This window comes from Scomber scombrus, chromosome 6 (genome assembly GCF_963691925.1).
Source record: "Scomber scombrus chromosome 6, fScoSco1.1, whole genome shotgun sequence".
Lineage (NCBI taxonomy): Eukaryota > Metazoa > Chordata > Actinopteri > Scombriformes > Scombridae > Scomber > Scomber scombrus.
The window spans coordinates 24,352,783-24,372,663 of NC_084975.1; the positions used below are offsets into that span (position 1 = coordinate 24,352,783).

General features: G+C 42.7%; 1 protein-coding gene across 3 annotated transcripts; it reads right to left on the reverse strand.

Moving 5' to 3' along the window:
- Positions 1–1,905: 1,905 nt before the first annotated feature.
- On the reverse strand, positions 1,906–19,517 carry zmp:0000001167 (protein phosphatase 1 regulatory subunit 12A). Of its 3 annotated transcripts, none has more exons than XM_062420040.1 (25): positions 19,208–19,517; positions 15,221–15,351; positions 14,195–14,313; positions 12,605–12,761; positions 12,237–12,381; positions 12,058–12,132; positions 11,854–11,933; positions 9,951–10,153; positions 9,626–9,735; positions 9,330–9,527; positions 9,075–9,157; positions 8,885–8,974; positions 8,600–8,701; positions 8,401–8,502; positions 8,222–8,312; positions 8,001–8,135; positions 7,802–7,904; positions 7,573–7,676; positions 7,340–7,396; positions 7,122–7,144; positions 6,945–7,005; positions 6,684–6,788; positions 4,955–5,005; positions 4,688–4,738; positions 1,906–3,394 (listed from the first exon to the last, which is right to left on the reverse strand). In XM_062420040.1, exons 1-25 carry the CDS (start codon positions 19,481–19,483, stop codon positions 3,308–3,310), a joined length of 2,739 nt encoding a protein of 912 aa, XP_062276024.1. In that variant the 5' UTR covers positions 19,484–19,517; the 3' UTR covers positions 1,906–3,307. The 3 variants fall into 3 exon arrangements, with proteins under 3 accessions (XP_062276024.1, XP_062276022.1, XP_062276025.1); XM_062420038.1 differs by having other exon boundaries at positions 9,951–10,177; XM_062420041.1 differs by lacking the exon at positions 8,885–8,974 and having other exon boundaries at positions 9,951–10,177.
- Positions 19,518–19,881: the final 364 nt, after the last annotated feature.

Below are 19,881 nucleotides of genomic sequence, written 5' to 3' on the forward strand. Positions count from 1 at the left end.
AGAAGCACGTCACACTCTCCAAAACTTAATCATGTCATCTCTCCGTCCGCTGGCTGCTCCAAAAAATCCCCCCTCACCTTTTTTGCTATTGGCTTTTATTTATTTAGTTTACTCTCTAATCAACACATCTGCAGTGAAGGCCCAGAGGCTGAATCTGTATTGTGTTTTAAATAGCTTCATCTTAATCTTGAGTTTTGTGCTTGATTTGACTGTCCCTAACCCTAACCCTAACCCCCCCTTTATGTTATTTGTCTGGATCACCCATTTTACTCTGATCCAATTAATCTGATTTTATTTACCTGTAAGTTTTGCATTTGCTTGAATTACTGTTGGCTTTTAACATAATATCTGGCATGAACCCATTTGTAAAAATACATATGATCATAAGTATCTTGTTGTTTATTATCATCATTGGAGGGTTTCAGTCAAACAAAATCCTCATGGAGGCTGTGGGCAAAAGTTACTAATATGGACTCAGCACCATAGCAACACTATATTCAATTTAACAGCATTATGGGAATTGTTGGACATAGCGTTTTTTAAGCTTGACCCATACTACCAACCTCTTGGGGGTAAAAGAATCCATATCTCTAAATAGGTTATATGCACCATGTAAACATAATATAAACTGAGATATTGAAACCAAATTTTGGCACAAGCCTCTTCTAGACAGGGCCAAAACATGAGGTAAAAAAGCAAAAGCCACCCTAAGGATATCACCAATATTTTTTTTACTGAGCTACAGTGGTGCATATTTGCAAAAAAGGTTCCCATTTATTAAATTACAACAAAGACATTATCACACTGGGTCTGAGGCTTCTTCGCCTGGTTGGTAAGAATCTCTTTTTGTTAGAAATTGATTTTTGGTGCATTTTACTTCATGTTTATGTTTCTGGAAAAAAAAAAAAGTTTAAAAAAAACAAAAAAAAACAGCAAATGACAACATTAGCTTTCCCCCCCAGCTCAACTGATGCTTTACACAAGCCTCGCCTCTTGGTGGCGCTGAGGAGCTGCTGTGCAGCATCTGGCATCATGCCGGGGGTCAGAGCCACAAACCCTGGGAAAAGCAGTGCTTTGTCCATATAAGGATGCAATCCATCCGCTTCCCTCTTCCTCCCCAGCTCCCTTCCTCTGTCTTTCTCAGACCTAAGGGATATTTACAGAGAGAGTGCCTCGGCCAGCCTGCCCTTCCTTATTAGGAGCTCAGCTTGTTGTCAGTACTTCTACCCTGCAGGACAGTGGTCCATCTCTCTGCTCTCAGATGAGACAAACAGATGGATGACTGGTGTCAACTGCACTTGAATGCAAATGGTTTGAAGCTCCAAAGACACAGGGTCGACTCCCACAGTTTTACCTACACGTCTACTGAACGCTCACCCAGCATATGTAATGATGCTCATGATATACCATCCACCTGGGAGTTTCAATATAACAGTCCAAACATACTGTAAATTCATCTGTGTTGCCCTGTTTCCTCTGTTAGGCTCAGTGTGTGAACGCTGCAGTGTTGCAGCTGTTCATTTTTCCCCCTCTCTCTATCTCCTTCTCTCTCTCTCTCCCCAGTGATGCAGGACATCTGGCTACCAGAGAAAAGAACCACTGACACTGTATGCAGAGATGATACAGTGTAGTGTGGGTGAAGCAGCAATAAGCAAACAATCAGCGGACCACAAAATTACAAATGTAAAGACTTTGAAGACAGCATGTTACTAAGTCAGGAATCCAAGCAAGACTTAAATGTTGAGATTGGGTACGAAGCTTAAAAGCATCTTTGTGAAAGTATTTAGTATGTGTAGTATTAAAGTATTTAATATATTACCTCACCAATATTAGAAACTGTGAACAATGTGAAGGAGGTTGCTAAAAAAATGGAAGTATTGCATACGTAATAAATCAGACAGTCGCTACAAACACACTTTTTTTTATTTAGGGTGCAAACATCCATTTAATATATTAGAAAACCAACATGTGAAGAAAGGCTACATGGCATTTTACTTCATGAGGATATTATTAAAGACTAGTATTTATACACATGTAATATACATAACCATGCTCCCTTGCAAGAGAGGAATTGACAATGAAAAACTATGAAAATAATATCTTTATCAATGGTAATAATTAAAACCATTCATAGCATAATAGGCTTTGACAGAACAGCAATTTATATAATTGTGCAATGACCTTTGACCTTCAGCTATGGGGTAACTTCTTCACCCTGCTTGCTTTTTAAAAAAAAAAGACAAGTAGTCTTGAGAAGGTGCCTCTCTGAACTGAGGTTGTCTGTCTGGAGGACGGGCAAAGCCTCGCAGATATTTTATTGCTTTGCAGAGAGTAAAGTGCTGCTGTCATCGGACCTGGTTCTGCGGTCATTTTTTTTCTTTTTTTTTTTAAGAGCATGGAGTGTGTCTGTGGTCACAAAAATAAAATAAAAATAAAAAAAAGTATGTGGGGAAGTGCATAGGTGGAGAGGTAGGTGGGTTCAAAGACTTGCATGTGGAAACAAAACAATCCGACAAAGCTTCACGGACTTCCCCCTGTCGTCGGGATGTAGTTGCGGAGTTTAAAAGGCAGCCTGAAAATGTGTTCTCAGAGCTGAAACCTGCTTGACAACTTTAGATTTGGACGCGGACAGTGAGTGGGGGTAAACTCGTGAATGTGTGACGTAAAAAATGTGTTCACAAAAAAATTAAATACTAAGTGGGAGCTTTAAGGACATAAACGGCCTTATGCGCTCGTGGAATGTGCATCGAGGAAGTATGTGATGCACGCATAGGAATGTGTGTGCACGTTAAGTGTTCCCCTGATGCACAGTAGTAGTAGTAGTAGTAGTAGATGTCGTGTTTTTTCTGTGTTGCACCAGCCGTGGGCATTTTGGCTGTTGTCAAGTTTCATATCACTACTGTGGGAGCCTCGGACCATAACCACAGGCCTTCATGCCGTAGGTCTTCCTGTGACAAACGGGAATTAAAAATAAAAAATAAAAAGCACACAAAAGCCACTCCAGCTGTTCAGGACTATAGAGAGGCATCACAATCCAAAGTCAAGCTGTGGTGTTCATGTACGTAGGACATTCTGCTGCTTCTCTCCCTCTCACTCTCTCTCACTCTACCTCTCTCTGTCGCTCTTTGGCACTGGGAGGAATGTGTGGAAGGAGGGAGGGAGGGAGGGAGGGAGGGAGGGAGGGATGGATGGATGGATAGAAGGAAGGACGGGGGAGGGTTGGAGGGGAGGGGGGGTTCCCTGCTTTTCGTGTCTCTCGCGTGCTGTCTCTCTCTCTCTCTCTCTTTCTCTCTCTCTCTCACTCCGTCTATTTGGAGAGTTTGCTGATGACACGGATCAGTGCTCCATTTTCATCTTTAAGACGCTGGTTGTCTGCTCTCAGGTCAACCAGAACCTGGTGGTGAAAATATCAAACTCACATTAAAACAAATCATAATACATAAAATCAGTTTGAGATTCATTGTGTGATATTATTAGTTAGGTTACTGGATTATAAAAGAAACTGGATGTTGAGTATTTATACAGTATATTGCCGTCTGACTGACATTTTGACTTCCTGCACAGGTGTAATCAGTAACATTTAAGCGTCTCAGTGAGCTGTGACAGTGAGCCAGCATGCACAATACAGGAACCTGCGACTGCCACACCTGAATGTAAACGTAGCAACAATTCAATGTTATTAATGACACCTGTGCTTTTGTCAAAATGTCAGCCATGGAAAAAAAAATCATCCAAAGACCATTAATCATCCACCAAAGACTGGCGAGTAAACAGGTTTAAACTAGACCACTTATTCAAAAAGTGATTTATTAATTTTAAAAAAACAGCATAAAAGAGAAAGTAGGACACTGAATTCATGTCATGTGAAAGACAGTTGGGTCAATTTTCATTTGGCAAGTTTTTGACAGTGATCTTTAGCTGCTCATAACTTTGGTCGTGACATGCTGCTGGAACCATTATTCTGCTGAGAGTTGAGGACTTTGTTGTTCACATTTTAACCAAACAAAGTCCCCGAATTATCAACTCAGTTCCCATCCCGCTCGTTCTTACAGAGCCACAGGAATGAGGATATCTAGCTTTTAGCAGGAGCAAGAAGAAAATGATCAAATCCTGTCAGTACTCATTTACCAAAAATGTGTGCAGCAAATAACAAAAGTGTAGTTTAATGGAAAATGACACACTTATGTTTAAAAAGCCTGAAAAGAAGAGCTGACAAAAAGGCCTAGACAATAGAAATATCAACAAAGACATTTTTAGTCTAAAAATTGCATTTTAATAAAATTAATCTTTATCAATCCAAATATGGTTCTCTACTTTATCCTGAAATCAGAGCAGGTTAAAAATTAAAGGAATAGTTAAATATAATAAATGAGTAGACGGTTAGGTTAACTTACTTTAGGTTGCCTGACAATTTACACATAAGTAAAAAGTGTAATTTCACATCCAAAATTATGAGCGCACAGAGATCACATGTCCCGTTTCAGATACTTGCTCGGTAGATAAACAAACATCTAATGATGAATCAACTGAATCATCAAACTATTAAATGTAAAAAAAAAAAAAATCAACATTATCACACAGGCTGAGAGAGTGAACTTCCACAATGCTGCTAAACCGCACAAGCTAAAGCGAAGCTAGCTTTGCAGGAGCATGCAAAGTGTCTGTGGCTCTCTGAATGCGTCCTCACCTTCAGCTCCTCCTCCAGCTCCGCCATACGCCGCTCCAACATCCTCCGGTCCTGATGCCAGGGTGAATGTGTGGGTGGGGGGGCAAAGAGGGAAGTGATTTATGGAAGAAGAAGGACCAAAAAAAAAAAAAAAAGTTGAGTGAAAAACAGGTGAGAAAGTGGTTCATGTGGGGAGGAGAGAAAAGAGAGTGTCAACAGAGAGCAGGGGTGGCAGTCGTGATGCAGATAAAGCTACAATAGGTATCGCCATCAGCGGGGATGCATTACCTTTCTCTCCATGTCCAGCAGGGCTGAACAGTCACTGAAGCGCTCCTGTCTCTGTCGGATAAATAAAAACAATAATCTTAAGATCGTCACCACGGCAACAGGTTTACATGGCCACTACGAGGCCTGTGTGCAAAAGACAAGATGAATATCAAAGTTATAACCTGCGATAAGTCTTCATATGGAAATCTCTTTGGGAACTTGGTATCTCCAATTAAAGTCATGCTATGTTACTTTTGAGATGAATTCCCTTCATTTCCCTAGAGTCTCTTAAAGTCAGATGCTTTAAAGAGGAAATATGTTATTTATATACTGTAATGACGTCTGTTATCTATGTTAAACATGGTCAAAGTTATAAAACCTGAAGTGGACAGTAAAAATATAGAAGTCAAAAGCTCAGACTTCAACCTGCTCTGAATGTTCGTCTGCTATGTTTTTTTCTACCTTGCCGGCCATCTGATGTCAACATGCCCATTAACGGCCATCCGCTCTGTAGCCTTGGTTGCTAAGGTTTTGCTAAGGTTTTTCCCATGTGTTGTTCATGTTTTGTCCACTCTCATATTTCTGATCGGATTCTGGTTGAACAGGAACGGGTGTATTTGAGAAGTTGACATTTCAAGTGAAGAGACAAGACAAAGTAGTGAAACAGCGTTTGTTTCATAGTTTGCTGATGTGGCCTCCCAAGTGGCCACAAGTTATCTTTCATGCAGCTCCCAGGAGCTGACCAATCAGAACAGAGTGGGCTCATCGAGAGGGGGTCCTTAAAGAGACAGGAGCTAAAACAGCCCGTTTCAGACAGAGTCTGAACTGAGGGGCTGTGTAAAGGGCCAGTTCACAATAAATTCAACTGGAAATCATGCAAAAATATTCCTGTACAGCTCCAAAATGTAAATATTGACCTTGAAATATATTTAATATGTCACCTTTAAATAGATAACTAAGGCTGTTCAATGACATTATTGAGTCAGTAGGGTATAAAAATGCTCACTAGACATTTGTAAACAACAACATTACGATGAACAGTGAAAAAAAAACTAGTGAATTATTTCAGATACAGCCTCTTGCTTTTTACTTTTGTCATAAAACCTCTGAAATGTTATATGTGATGTGCTCAGATTTGAGTAAGAGCAGCACAGGTAGAAAAGAGTCACTAAGTCAGTGAACTGATGCAGAAATGTCACTTCTTCCAAAAGTTAGCAAACATTCACTAACTTTAGCCACCGTGACCTAATGGTCATACCAGACCATGCAGTGGTTTTATTACTTAATGAATTCAACTCAATGAATTCAAGAGGAAGAAGAATCCTTTCCAAAGTTTCACAGTCTTAGTTTAATGCAAAGCAATATTTATTTAAGTTGGATCCTGTCCATTAAGGTTTTTATATTTGCTTCATTTTTCTAAGGAAAACCCTCAAAGGAATATTTTGTTTGTATCAGCTAAAACAAATGTGTTTTAGATAAACAGAATAAAGACCGGTTTGACAACATGACGCGTGATAACCGCCAAGAACTGAACCAAGAACATCAACAGGAAATCCAAGGAGAAAGATTTCAGTACTCGCCACGAGTGACAGAATTTGTCTTTTACAGCTGTATAATATAAATGTTTCCTTGTGACTTTGTGCACAAAAGATTACAATAACCATTTATCACCTTCAGCTTGTGTGTATGTGTGTGTGTGTGTGAGAGTGTGTGTGTGTGTGTGTGTGTGTGTGTGTATGTGTGTTATCACCTGTGTGGCCTTTTCCAGGTCCAACCTGGTCTGACTGACAATCCTCTGAGTGTCCTGCAGCTGAGACTGGAGCTGGCTGTTTTCTCTGGACACCTCCTCAAACAACTGACACACACACACACACACACACACACACACACACACACACACACACACACACACACACACACACACACACACACACACACACACACACACACAAACAGTAAATATCTTGGTCAAAAAAACAGTATGACCTCAATATCAGTTCTGTCTGCTGACCTTCTTAAAGTCCTTGCTCTCGGAGCCTCCTCCGGTACGGTCATTACAGGATAGGTCTGACCTGAGTGGACGAGGAGAGCGGAGGTCAGAGGTCAGAGATACTGTTATCATAGTGACTGTACAGACATGATGAGGAAAGAAAGGACAGATCTAACAGTTCAAAGGCCTGATTCATACCTGGACCTCAAGTGCTGGTCTGTCTGTAAACACAAAAGACAAGCAAATAAGTTGTGGTTGGTGTCTTAGGTTACAGTCCATTAAGACCATAAATAAACACACACACACACACACACACACACACACACACACACACACACACACACACACACACACACACACACACACACACACACACACACACACACACACACACACACACACATAAGCAAACACACCTGCAGATCCAGCCTGTTGCCTGAGAACTCTTCCTCGCTGGGATCATTGTCATCACTCTGCAAACAACAGACAACAAAGAAGGTTTCTATAAAACTCTGAAGTCAAGTTGCTACAAGATTGTTTGTTTTTCTTCATTAACTCTTTTTTTTTTTTTAAACTTTATTATTGTTTATATTTTCTTGTATTCCATCTAAATGATCATGGTTTTTTATCCATGCTTCACAGGCTTTACCTCCCCAGTCCTCTGTGCCTTTCTTCTGGCCCGAGCTTGTCTCCTCTCTCTGCGCTCCCGGGCCCATCGCTCCGTCTCGCTCTCCCCCGTGCTGGCCTCAACATCTGGAACGAAGCCAGATGAGCAGTAATTTAAGACTAAATCAAGTATTTCAACAAACACCATGCTGTCGAGCACTATCTCTTCAAATACGGGGGGGTGTTAAAAAAAGAGAAGAAGTGATACGTACCTCTCCTCTCAGAGGTCTGAGGCCGCGGAGTGCCAGCCGGCTGCGTGAGGCCTAGCAGGTCTGACTTCTGCAGACTGGCAATTCGAGACCTCCAGCTCACTTCCTGTAAACACAAGTATTCCACGCTATGTGATGTCAAATTACATTATATAAGAGCAGGAGCCAACACAGGCCTATAACTCTCAAATATAGCTCTCACCCCTTCCTCTCCCTTCTTAGGCTTTGCTTCCTTCTCTTTTTCCTTCTCTTCCTCCTCCTTTTCTCTCCCTTTATTGTCCATCTTCATAGTATTTATGGTCTTCTCAGCCTCCTGAAGATCTGTTAGTGTCACCCCCTTGATATGAAAGAGAGATAACACCGTCTTATATACCAGATGGAGAGCAGACACTCAGTGAACATCTGATCAGGTGGTGTTTGTACCTGAGTGGAGCGACGAGACTGCCGCGCGTGTCGGGAGCGAGCCTTTCTTTGCGCCTCTGCCTCCTCATCTCGCACAGGTGTCAGATAGGACCTACGTGTGATAAATCAAGATTTATAACTACAACGCAGATTTTTAAAAATCAGCCCCCTCAATAACCAAGGCAGCGATGTGGACTCACTTGCGCCTCTGCTTGGTCTCCTGTTCGCCTGCTGTCGTATTCTGAGAGTTGGAGGTGGTGACGGCAGGCTGGTCCTTCTTCTCTGTCTGTTCCTGAGGAAGTCTTAAGGAGGAAGATAAGAGGTGGCTATCAGATCTTTCAGATGAGTTAGGGAAATGTTTCTGACAAAATGACAGTTAAAAAAAACCCCCAAAAATACCTCTGGCCCAAGACACTATTAAGGCGGCTGAGTCCAGTAGAGCTCGTTCCTGTGCTAGCTGAGGTCACGGTGGGGTCATCCAGTCTCTTTCCATAAGATGAGCTTAAAATAAGATAAAAATCAGTTGGAAACAGTGGCCCATCTTTCACAGCCACACACATACACAATTAGTATCCACTTCTGGAGGGAGGGAGGGAGGGGGGGGATGTAAAAGCTGTGACATAGCAAACACAATCAAAACACACACAAAAGCAACAAATGTGGGCAGTGAGCAGCATAACTGACCTGTGAGGCAAATATGGGTTGGAACTAGTGAGATCATTCCCTGACTGACTATGAAGGCGCCGGGTGTAAGAGGAGCTACGGCTTAGCCAACTGAGAGAGAGAGACAGGGTGACAAGGGCACATATGCAGTGACTCAGAAAAACAGATTCTGGTTTCACAAGCACAAAAACACATGAGAGCAAGGTCCCACCTGTTGGAGTTGTCAGGGCTGCTGTCTGGGATACTGAAAAGCTTCCGCGTCGGAATAGGCGGCACCCGAGCGAGTCTCGGCTCCTACGAATGAGGGGTGAGGATCAGTTCATCAGTTATTTATGCGACTCAGTGAACGGAAGCTGTAAAAAGAAGCCTTTATTTGGCCTGTCACGTTATATTTAAAGAATAATAGCTGTGCTTTCATGGGTGTGCAAATCCTCGAATCATGTGAGTGAGCGCCCGCATTGTGTACCTTGGTGTCGGCCTCGGAGCTGAGGCGGGGGCTGGAGGCAGAGCGGGTCATCCCCAGGCCCGACTCCGGTGGTCTGCTGGAGTCTTGGCTGGAGTCAGTCAGTCCAGCTGAGCCCAGAGTCACCGAGCTGCCTGCCTTCCTCAGAGACGTTCTCCAGGAGCCCGGGGCCTCGGTCGCTGGGGGCTTGCTTGTTTCTTGCTGCACAGCCAGTAAAAAAGACACCATCTTTGTTGGTCAGCATTGTTGTCATGCAGCTAAAACAGACTTTTGATGATCTGTATATCTCTAAATATCACCTTTTTAACTTGGCTTGTAGCAGTACTCGTTGACATGGAGGTAGGAAGGAGGCTGGTGGTGTTGCGTTTGTTGTTCAAGTTGTTTATAATCTCTCGATTTTTTGCTTTCTCTGCAAAAGTGCAGAGGTCAGAAATTAATAATCCACTAGTAAAACCCTAAGAAATGTCATAAAACTCATCTGATAAAACATGCAAATTCCTAACAACTTCTTTTATCAAACAATGACTAGAACTTTTTTTTAAAAATAGAAAAAACTCATGTCATATGTGCAGATACTTTTTCAAAATACTGCTTATCAACAACCACACCAGCAGCTTCCCTCACCAGACTCTGCGTCACTCTCAGATTCGCTCTCCTCCTCGGAGCTGGAGCTGCTGGAAGCTTTCGCCTGGCTCTGTGACTGGCTCTGCGCCGTCTGGCCGCCGCCGCCGCCGCCGCCGCCGTCCTCCTCCTCGTCCTCAGCCGGGCTGCTCTGCAAGGCAGGAGGTGGATGCTTCTCCCGCTCGTGGAGGCAGATTTTCTCCTTACTGCTCATACGAGAAATAGATGTCCTGCAGGGGCGGGGCCAAGGTGGGGTGGAACAAAAGGTGGCATGCAGGGAGCTGATCAGTGAGGGCAATCATTCCATGTGCAGCCAATTAGAGGGAGCATGCGCTAATCAACACATCAGTGGGTGGAACAGTGGGGCTTTTCCTGTGATGAAGTGTGTGTACAACTGTTATCTTATCACTAGATCACCGTTTAGCTGTATGTAACTTCAGTCAGCTGCTTTTGACTTAATCCCAACTTTTTCACACTTTATGTAACCTTTTCTCCGTGTGTATAATAATAACAATAATGATAATAATAAACTTTACAGTAATCTGCAGAGCATCCACATGACTGACAAAGCAATGTGTGTCCCAGCCACACACTATCTACTATAATCCACAAACAATATGCCTTGTACTGACCTGCATGGTGCACTTTGCATGTTAGTATGCAAGATATTTGTGAAGATTTTGACCACTAGCAGGGCACCTTTAACTTCTGAACTACCACCAGTTTGGACACTTAACCAAGAGGTAGTGTGGTTGGATAATACGACAACATAGACTGTAATACGATATGCATTTATCAACCATTAGGTACATTTGAAACTATGACTTTAAGGACTCTGGGTGTTTTCGACTACTGTGCGTAATGATGCAGATACGTTATCAGGACTGCTTCATGACGATATGTGTAAAAGCATCTTGATCTGTCAGATATTTAATTTGCCTGTTTAGTCTCAACAAAGACTTTGAGATGTACGTCGACAGTGTAAAATAAATAAGATTTCATCCATATTAACAACCCCGAAGTGCTGGTAATAAATATTCTTCCAAAAAAAAGTTATTTATTTTAACATCTACTTTTTCTTTTATTTATTCTGTCCACATTTAAGTTGGCAGAGATTTTCTTAAAAGCTTTTTTTTTTTTTTTCTCACTTTCCATTTTGCACTGCAGTGTGTGTCCTTAAACACACCACTGAACCACTTAAGTTAATCATGCGTGTTGGCATTTGAAAGTGTGCTATATTTTCTCAGGTATCCAAAGTAAACATACTGCAAAGTAAAAACAATAACCTTCAGTATTTAGTATGTAGCCGGGACACAGGATGTCAGTCAGACATTTAATACAGAGATCCTGCTAAATTACCGTAAAAAAGACCACTCATTGTGCCGGCTTTGCTTTTTTTTCTACACTGAACTAAACAAAGCCAGCATAATCCCGCCTCCTGTGTGGGATTGTAGATGTGGATCTGCGTTCCCAAATCAAAAGTGTGACGTGTAACACAACAGCGGCGGCATCTAGTGTGTGTGGTCCCGCCATGCCGCCTGTCCCTTTTACACAGACGTTGATCCACCAGTGTGACTGCCTCCGCTGCCAGCTTCAAAGCGGAACAACAATCACCTCCTACCCCATTCTGTGTTCCTACTTTTTTTATACAGAACTATGAGGTGAAATAATATTAATGCCATGAACGGGTTGTGTAAAATGGGGCGAGTGACTGCTACATGTATTCAGGTCAATGTCAGGGGAAAGACGCAACATGGTTCTAAAGGAATGCCGGGACTGTTAACATCATACCTGCATGCAAACTGCTGGAATGGGGATGACTTGGGATTCAGCTGAGGAACAATTTAGCATGTGCCCACACACAACAAACACACGCATGCCAACACACCTACAAACTGGCACTGACCTGCGTGTGCGAACCGGTACCATGGAGATTTGCGGGCTGGTCTCAATAACAGGAGTCTGTTTCTCCTTCTCGGTGCGTAACTGAAGAGGAATATAAACACATATAAACACAGAGAATATTTGCCGCTGTGAGACTATCAATCATATCAGGTTTATCTAACGGAGTGAGATAGTCGGTGTAGTCTGCGTGAAGGGGCCGACTCACAGCGTTCTGTTTCTTCTGTAGCTCCTCCAGAGTGTCCACGAGGTTCTCATCTGCAACATCTAAAGGTGTCTGGCCCTACAAGGACATTCATAGTGCGGGGATCAGTCGTGGCATGAACAAAAGGCTTCTAGACAATCACACAGTTTATGGCACTGAAAGACTGTTTGTCTCCAGCTCACCACAATGTTGATGGCACCCATGTCGCACATGTTGTCAGTGAGCAGGGTGCACACCTCCTCTTGCCCCCAGTGAGCTGCAGCGTGCAGGGGCGTCCACCCATCGCTGTCCCTGCTGTCCACATCAACTCCACATTTTAAGAGCACCCTGAGCGAGAGAGAGAGGAGAGAGGAGGGAGGAGGGAGGGAGGGAACAAACGAGAGAGAGAGCCAGAGAGCCAGAGAGCCAGAGAGCCAGAGGGCCAGAGAGAGAGAGAGAGATAGGAGGGGGAATATCCATCAGGATTTGATGTGACACTCAAAACACGACTAACCGGCTGTCATTGCTCTCGTGTGTGTGTGTGTGTGTGTGTGTGTGGTCTGATGCTCACTTCAGGACTTCGATGTAGCCCTTGGCAGCGGCGACGTGCAGAGCTGTTGCCTTGGTGTTTGGGTGAGGTGTGAGAGTGCCACTTCCTGCCAGCACCGACATGGCGTCCTGAAGCATGACCCTCTCCTCTTCCTTTCGAGCCTTGTCCACGTCTATTCCTGTGACGCACACACGAGCACACAGACATCTTTAAGATATACCGTCAACTGCAGACCAAACACGGTAAAAAGACAAATAATAGTCAATTTTATATGTATTTATCTTACGTATGTAATTTGTGGTTTCAGCTGCTACAATGTGTGTATTTGACAGTGATAAACGTTTAGGCCTGGAGCGGCAGTACAGTAATCGAGGTCAATATTTGGAGCACATTGACTCTGTCCTGATTCTTTGGACTATTTTTTGTCTACTCTGAGCTGGACATATACTTTGAATGTGACCGCTTGGAAAAAAAGGACGAAAGTGCAATAAAAGAGGAGCGTTTAAGGGCTGTAGGATTGCAGAGATGTTCAGCTCCAGTTTTTTACTCTTCGTCACCGGAGCTCTGTTTGGTTTACTAATTGGTGCCACTCAAAAAAAATAATAGTGATGCCAAATAGATCTGTGAGATATGACAATATGTATATATTGTGTGGCGATAAAAAAATGCCTGTTGTTTCATATTATTTTCTATCTTTTTTTTTTATGTCACAAATCATTCTTTACAGCAATATTTTTCATTATTTGGAGTGTTTGGACAGATCAGATTGATAAATGACTCTACTTAGCTTTTTACTCAAAGCTTTAATTGCACTTAACATAATGAGTTTAGCCTCATTATTCCACATAAAGAGTCTTTTGGTTCAATAATGAAAGGGCTTAAATATTGGCAACATTACTACATATTATTTGTAATATTTCTGAAAGAGGTCAAGATGTTAGTTTGAAAAGCCTGAATACAGTAAAATCATTGTTCTATGAATCACTGATTAATTAATAAGTGATTAACTTTTCCTTTGATCGTAAATCAGTGGTTAAAGAAAAAAACTATTTTCGGGCTCTTAGTTTTTCAATAGTAACAAATGTTTCTTTTCATTTTGTGATTAGATTCAATTCAATTACTCTATTTTATAACTAATTTAGTCTACAAAATGTCAGAAAACAGTGTAAAATATTCTTCAAAAGTCCTAGAGCCTGAGGTGACGTCCTCAAATGAATTATTTTGGTCAAATTAAAAAAAAAAAATTCACGTGACACAAACATAAAACTGAGACAGGAATCAAATCCTCACACAAATATTTGGTATTATTGCTCAAAAATGGTTTAAACTAAAAATCTTAATGAGTGAGTTTATCATTGTGGATTCATTTCCTGTCAGTAATAATAACTCTGATTAGTTTAAAGTAAACTCATTACTCTAATCATGATCATGCAGCCTTGACTAATAAGTGACATTACTTTCTGTCCTCACATTACACCTCCACTGATGATTCTCATATGTCACGCGCTGCACTCGGGTTAACGTCAAAGATCTCATGCACAGTCACACCTCAGCAAGCCTACGAGTGAGATATTATGGGACTTTGAAGAGTGAATGTTATCATTTCCTCACCTTGTTTTTTTATTTCCCCCTTGAGCAGTCGCTCCATTGCGTCTTCTGTGGCCACATCCAGAGGAAGCTCTCCTTCACTGTTCACCGCCCCGACATGAGCACTGTGCTCTATCAGGTACCTACGAGAACAAAAACACTAATACAGTTAACGAAATGTAAAGTTTAGAGTGTGACAGTAAAACCTGAATAGTGTTATATTCAGACAGATGAGAAATTAAAGAAAAAAACAACATAAAGAGTCCTAGTAAGATCAGGTGCTAAACAGTCTCTGAACTCTACATTTCTATCAAGATAAAAATATTTCATCATAGGATAAAACAACTTTGATTTGTAGTGAGCCTTCTCTCTAAGGGGACAAGTGGACCCTAACTGTTGCAGCAAAATTGCCCACCATCGCATAATAGACCCACTGGATCCCCAAACATTCAGACCTGTGCAGTCCTCTTGGGTGCCCTTGTCTACTTTGTGTTATTCCACATCTCTGCAGACCAGCGCCTACAGTCTTTCCAACACTGAACTCTTAAATGTGCATTCACCTTTGTAATGAAGGGTTTCCTCGCTGCACAACCCTGTTATAAAATCCTTCTCTATGTAATTGTCGGCGGGCTGCTCTTGCTGACAGTCAGATCGCGTCCTGCGTTGACATTCTCAGTCACCTGAGGAAGAGTTGATCTTCTGTTTTTTCCTCACATATCGTGCTAATCACAGTCATCAAATGTGCGGCGTCGACCACAATTTACAACCCTATTTACTGACGTTTTTCCCACACATCTAAATGCAGATGTCACTTTAGTCGTTGTTCCTATTGAAACAGCAGCAAGTTGAGCAGTCTCTTGATCTGATCTATTTTAAACCCTCTTTCAAAGTCACTTAAACCTCTTCCGCTTGCCATCTTGACACAATATCAGAATAAACTCAGCATTTTTCTACATGCCGCAGAGCACGACTGGATGTTAATTGACTTTCTAAACACTCAGGACTCTTTTAATCCCACCGGCAAGTTACCTTGACGGACAAAACACTCACTTAACGATCTGGATGAAGCCGCAGGAGGCCGCAGCGTGCAGAGGAGTCCAGCCCTCGTTGTCGCCCCTGTTGACGTTGCTCCCGTTCTCCACAAGGAACTGCACCATCTCAGCGTTTTCGTCGATGCAGGCCTGTCGGAGGACACGTAGCCACATGATGGATTGCTTGCACAAGTGCTTATTGTTTGTCGTTTATTATGAGAATCCCCAGTGCACACTTTAAGAAACAGAAACCAGACCCTGAACGTCGCTCAGAATCCAGTTTCAGTACAGTAGAGAAGGTTTTTGACCCACTTTATTTTGTTTTGTTGTTATAAAATCTGTTAAATTCAGCTAAAGCGCCGGGGTTAAGACAATGACTACTGTGTCTACTTGTTGTAATGACTTTCTGCTAAGTGGGCTGCTAGAAGCCCTCAAGTACTTTCCAAAACAGTCATTTTGTGGCAGGAGAGAAACAGCGACTCTATTTAACTGCTTCTCCTGAGGCGAGGTCTAGCTAAGTTCTCAATGTGATCCAACACAAGTCCCGAGATGAATCCCATGAGAACCTCATGGTATTATGTTATCATATGTAGGATCATTGTTTGACCTGTATTCAACAGTCTGCCAAAAATCTAAAGAGTCCTTCCTCTTTTAAGATGTCTAATCTTAAAAAATCCAGCTGCCTGACAACGTGAGAGAACTAACGGTCCATATATGGATCAATACAGCTTGCTTGTAAGGTGAGACAGTGATAGATGGTTCATCCAATCACCTGCCAAGTATTTTTGAACGTGTTCGCCCTTTTCCGAACAGTTTCCATAGACGATTTCTCGATGGAGGATGTTTCTGTGTAATAAACCATCTGGGGCGTCAGGTTAACATTTTGTGGTTAACAAAGGGTTAAATTCATGATGGATTAACCTGTTGATCCTTTGCACTATAAAATGGGAACCCCCCCCCCCCCCCCCCCCAAAAAAAAAGGAAAAAAAAGTATCTTACAATTTTCCAGAGCTTATGTTGATGTTAAATAACTTATTATGCGCCAAAAGAAATGTCAAAAATTCAAAAGATGTTTAATGTACAAAGACATGAAACAGAAAATATTACAGTTTTGTTTGATAAATAAATGAAATAATTCATCTATTTTTAAAACTGTAATTCATTTTGTCCTGATCAACTATTCAAGCTAGTGACATTTTTAACAATGAGTACTAAAACAGACAGAAATTAGTCTGAATTTAGTAAACATATGATATAACAGCTTATCTGCACTGATGTAAGGAACAAGAAACTTAACCAGTGCTTTTTTATCAAGACAATTTGTTTATAGTCTTTCTTTTAATTGTGTAGTCATGAATCTCCACGCACGTCTCAATAATGTCAGCTCTGGTAAGTCGGTCCTACATTGAAATATCTCAACAACTATTGGACGGACAGGCAGAAAATGTCCGCCCATTTGTTTACGGCCCCCCCCTCCACCCCCTCGGGATGAACTGTAATTAAACTTTGGTGATTAAACTTTTCACTAACATTTCATCTTGCACCATCTTAAAAAATGTCACTTCCAGTCACGTGGTTTATAAACACACATCTGTTTAACTAAAAAGTCATTTTCACTCTGCCTGAGCTGCACTTTGTGTTTAGTGCTAATCAGCAAATGTGAGCGCGTTATCGCTTAAATGGTGAAAACGGTAATCAGCATACCTGCTAAACATTAGCTCTTATCTTAAAGCCGTGCGGTGCCAAGCTACAGACTGCTGGCACGACTGCAGCCTCTTTGTTTCATGTGTTTAAAAATATTTGATATGAAAAAAAAAACTGAGAAACATGTTCCCGAGTCTGATTTGATCTCTCTCAGCTGATGAGAGGACACCTGCTCAGAGCTAGACTACATTAAAGTATTCCCAGTGTTCCCAGTGTTCCCAGTGACACATTATCATCACAGAGTTAAGAGTGCAGGATGTCACAGCAGCCACACACACAATCTCATCATCAGGCAGACTTAAGCCACCTAAGAGGCTTTACTTTTGGGCTAAATCAACTAATCACAAAGCTGTTAGTAAGCCCCCCTCCTCCTCTTTCATAATGTGAGATAATTAGTCTGGTAGTTTGGTGGATTAAACAAAAACAGAGTCTGGGCCCTGAGACGAGGCAAGCAGCCCATGAGGTAGCGTCAACGGCAAAAAGGAGGAGCCCCCTGAAACAAGTGGGTGCTCCGGGCCGAATGAATGAACAGAGGCTACTTCTTGAACCCTGAGCGTTACGAGGGTGCGCACACAGGCACCCAGCGGACTCCTTCACAGGGCCATCAAGTGACTCATTGTAAAAATCGCCTTTGACAACAGCAGCTTGTGCTGTTTGAGGAATGTTTTCCATTTCTTCATCCGAAATCCCTAAAGTCCCCACCGTGGGGAATTGGCAAGAGGAAGGAGAAAGAGACAGAGAGACAGAGAGAGAGAGGAGGAGGAGGAGGAGGAGGAGAAGGAGGGAGAAGGAGAAGGAGGAGGGCAAAGGATAGAGAGAGAGAGAAAGAGTCGTAGAGAGGACAGAAAGGCTTTGGATGGAGAGGATGGAAAGTTTGGAGAGTGTGGGCCTATATTTAATTCTGGTTGCCGGGCAACCGGTGAGCAACAGGGGAGAGAGGGATGGAGGGCAGGAGAGGGACCACACTGGGTGACGGTCCGACATGTGATTCGACCAAAAGAGGGCATGAACATGTTCACTCACTCATCTGAACTGGACAGCTTCATCACACACACACAAAGACACACACACACACACACACACACACACACACACACACACACACACAAAGACACACACAGGCACAATTGGCTTAAATCGGGGGAAAACACCAACCATTCATCTCCGAGCATGACATCACTGCATACACACTAGCCAGCTACTTTCACCATTCAGATCCAGCTGGGCAGGAACATTTAATTTAAAAAAAAAAAAAAAAAAAAGCACAAACCACTTTAATGTTGACAAGTGCACTCGGATATACTTTAACTTAAAAAAAAAAAAATTAAAATAAATAAATCCATCCAACTTGTACGACTTCTTCGACTGTGTGCGAAGAGACAGCAATGTGTTTATGACACGCGGTATCATAAAAGCAGAGGAAATACTGTATCACAGAGGGCCTGTGTGACAGTGAGGCTGTCCAGACTGCTCCTCTGTTATGACTGAGGTGAAGGGGGGGGGGGGAGGAGGAGGAGGAGGAGGGGAAACCTTCAGGCTGAGCTGCATTAACATTGGACCATGCTCAGAAGAAGTGAAGCCTATTTGGGACATGTATGTATTCAGAAGCATAACAGTGCTCAAAACTGACAGAAAAAACTCCAAAGATAAGAGTTTAATGTTTTGTTTTGGGTTTTTTTTGGGGGGGGGGGGGGGGGGGGGATTTCATCAGCAGGGTTTTAACACTAGAGCAGACTTGTTGATGAAAAGATGAAGTGATGAAAAAGGTCCCTAAATTCACTGACCTGCTGCTTTACAGTCAGCAGCCTGTCAGTCACTGTTTCAGAGGCTCTAAAAATGATCCCACAGGCTCTGCACTGACAGAGGTTTTACAGACTGCTTGGCCACTGCTATCCTCTATCCGCTGGTAGGCTAGTAAAAAAAACCATAACTTACTAAAACACAGCAGTGCAGATGCCCCAACCTTAAAACATTACCAACAAGACTGTAAGAAAGTAACTGTGGCTGACTTACAGAGGCCAGATATCTATTAACACTGCTGCTGCTACTGCTGCTGAAGACCAAATACAGAGATCATAAAGTGCTGAGCTCAAGTTGAAGCTTTTAAGATACTAACTAAACGAAAAATGTTCAGATTAACTCAACAATTTAACCTCTAACTCCGTGATGAGTTCACGTTAAAGCCTCGTTGCTGGGAGACTCATTCACGGGCTGACGGTCGTTTCGTTTCATCGCCGCTACTCATATATTAAATAAATAAATAAAGTTACTAATCTTTGACAGTTAAAGTCAAACTTCCCACCTGATGAAGTGCTGTCAGTCCGTCAACATTAGCGTGGTTGATGTCAGCTCCCTGGCGGAGCAGCGCCGCCACCTCCTCCCGGTCTCCGGCGGAGCAGGCGGCCATAAACACAGCTCCTTGGGCGAACCGGACCTTGGCCCGCCTCGTCCCGGATCCGCTCGACGTTTCCCGGGCCTCCGACCCTGTCTGATCCGTCTCCGAGCCTAGCCATCGCTGCAGCTGATCCTGCCGTCGCTGTTTGGCAGCTTCGGACCGGGAATGGTCAGTGGCCGCCATCTTCCCTGGTCTGTCCCGGACAGATTCAGCTGATGGTTCGAGGAGCAGCGGAGGGTTTGGTGTTGGAGGCTCCGCCGGGCTGCGACCCCTGCTGGTGAGAAGCTGTCAGTGCAGCAGAAGGAGAAGTGACTCTACTACTGACCGGGTGGCAGTGCTGCGGTGCGTTCAAGTGCGCATCGGAAATTACTAACTCAAAGAGAGGGGAGTCACAGATGGATTTAAAGGAGGGGTTTTACGACCAGGGTTATTATCAGTGGCAATTTTAGACCCTTTTTAGGGATGTTCAAGCACCTCTAAATTTGATCTAAGCACACCTAAAAATAAGTGAATTATTATTGTATTTTTTCCCCCTAAAAATAATTTTCAATCCAATCCACTTTATTTATATAGCACGATTT

Bases quoted from the DNA above. Each gene is read 5' to 3' on its own strand.
- zmp:0000001167 (XM_062420038.1), bottom strand. From the start codon at position 19,483: ATGGCGGCCACTGACCATTCCCGGTCCGAAGCTGCCAAACAGCGACGG. The intron at 9,736-9,950 runs GTGAGGGAAGCT...GCACTTTTGCAG, and splicing joins TGAGAGTGACGCAGAGTCTG to AGAAAGCAAAAAATCGAGAG. The intron at 4,739-4,954 runs GTAATGCATCCC...CCCTGGCATCAG, and splicing joins TGCTGGACATGGAGAGAAAG to GACCGGAGGATGTTGGAGCG.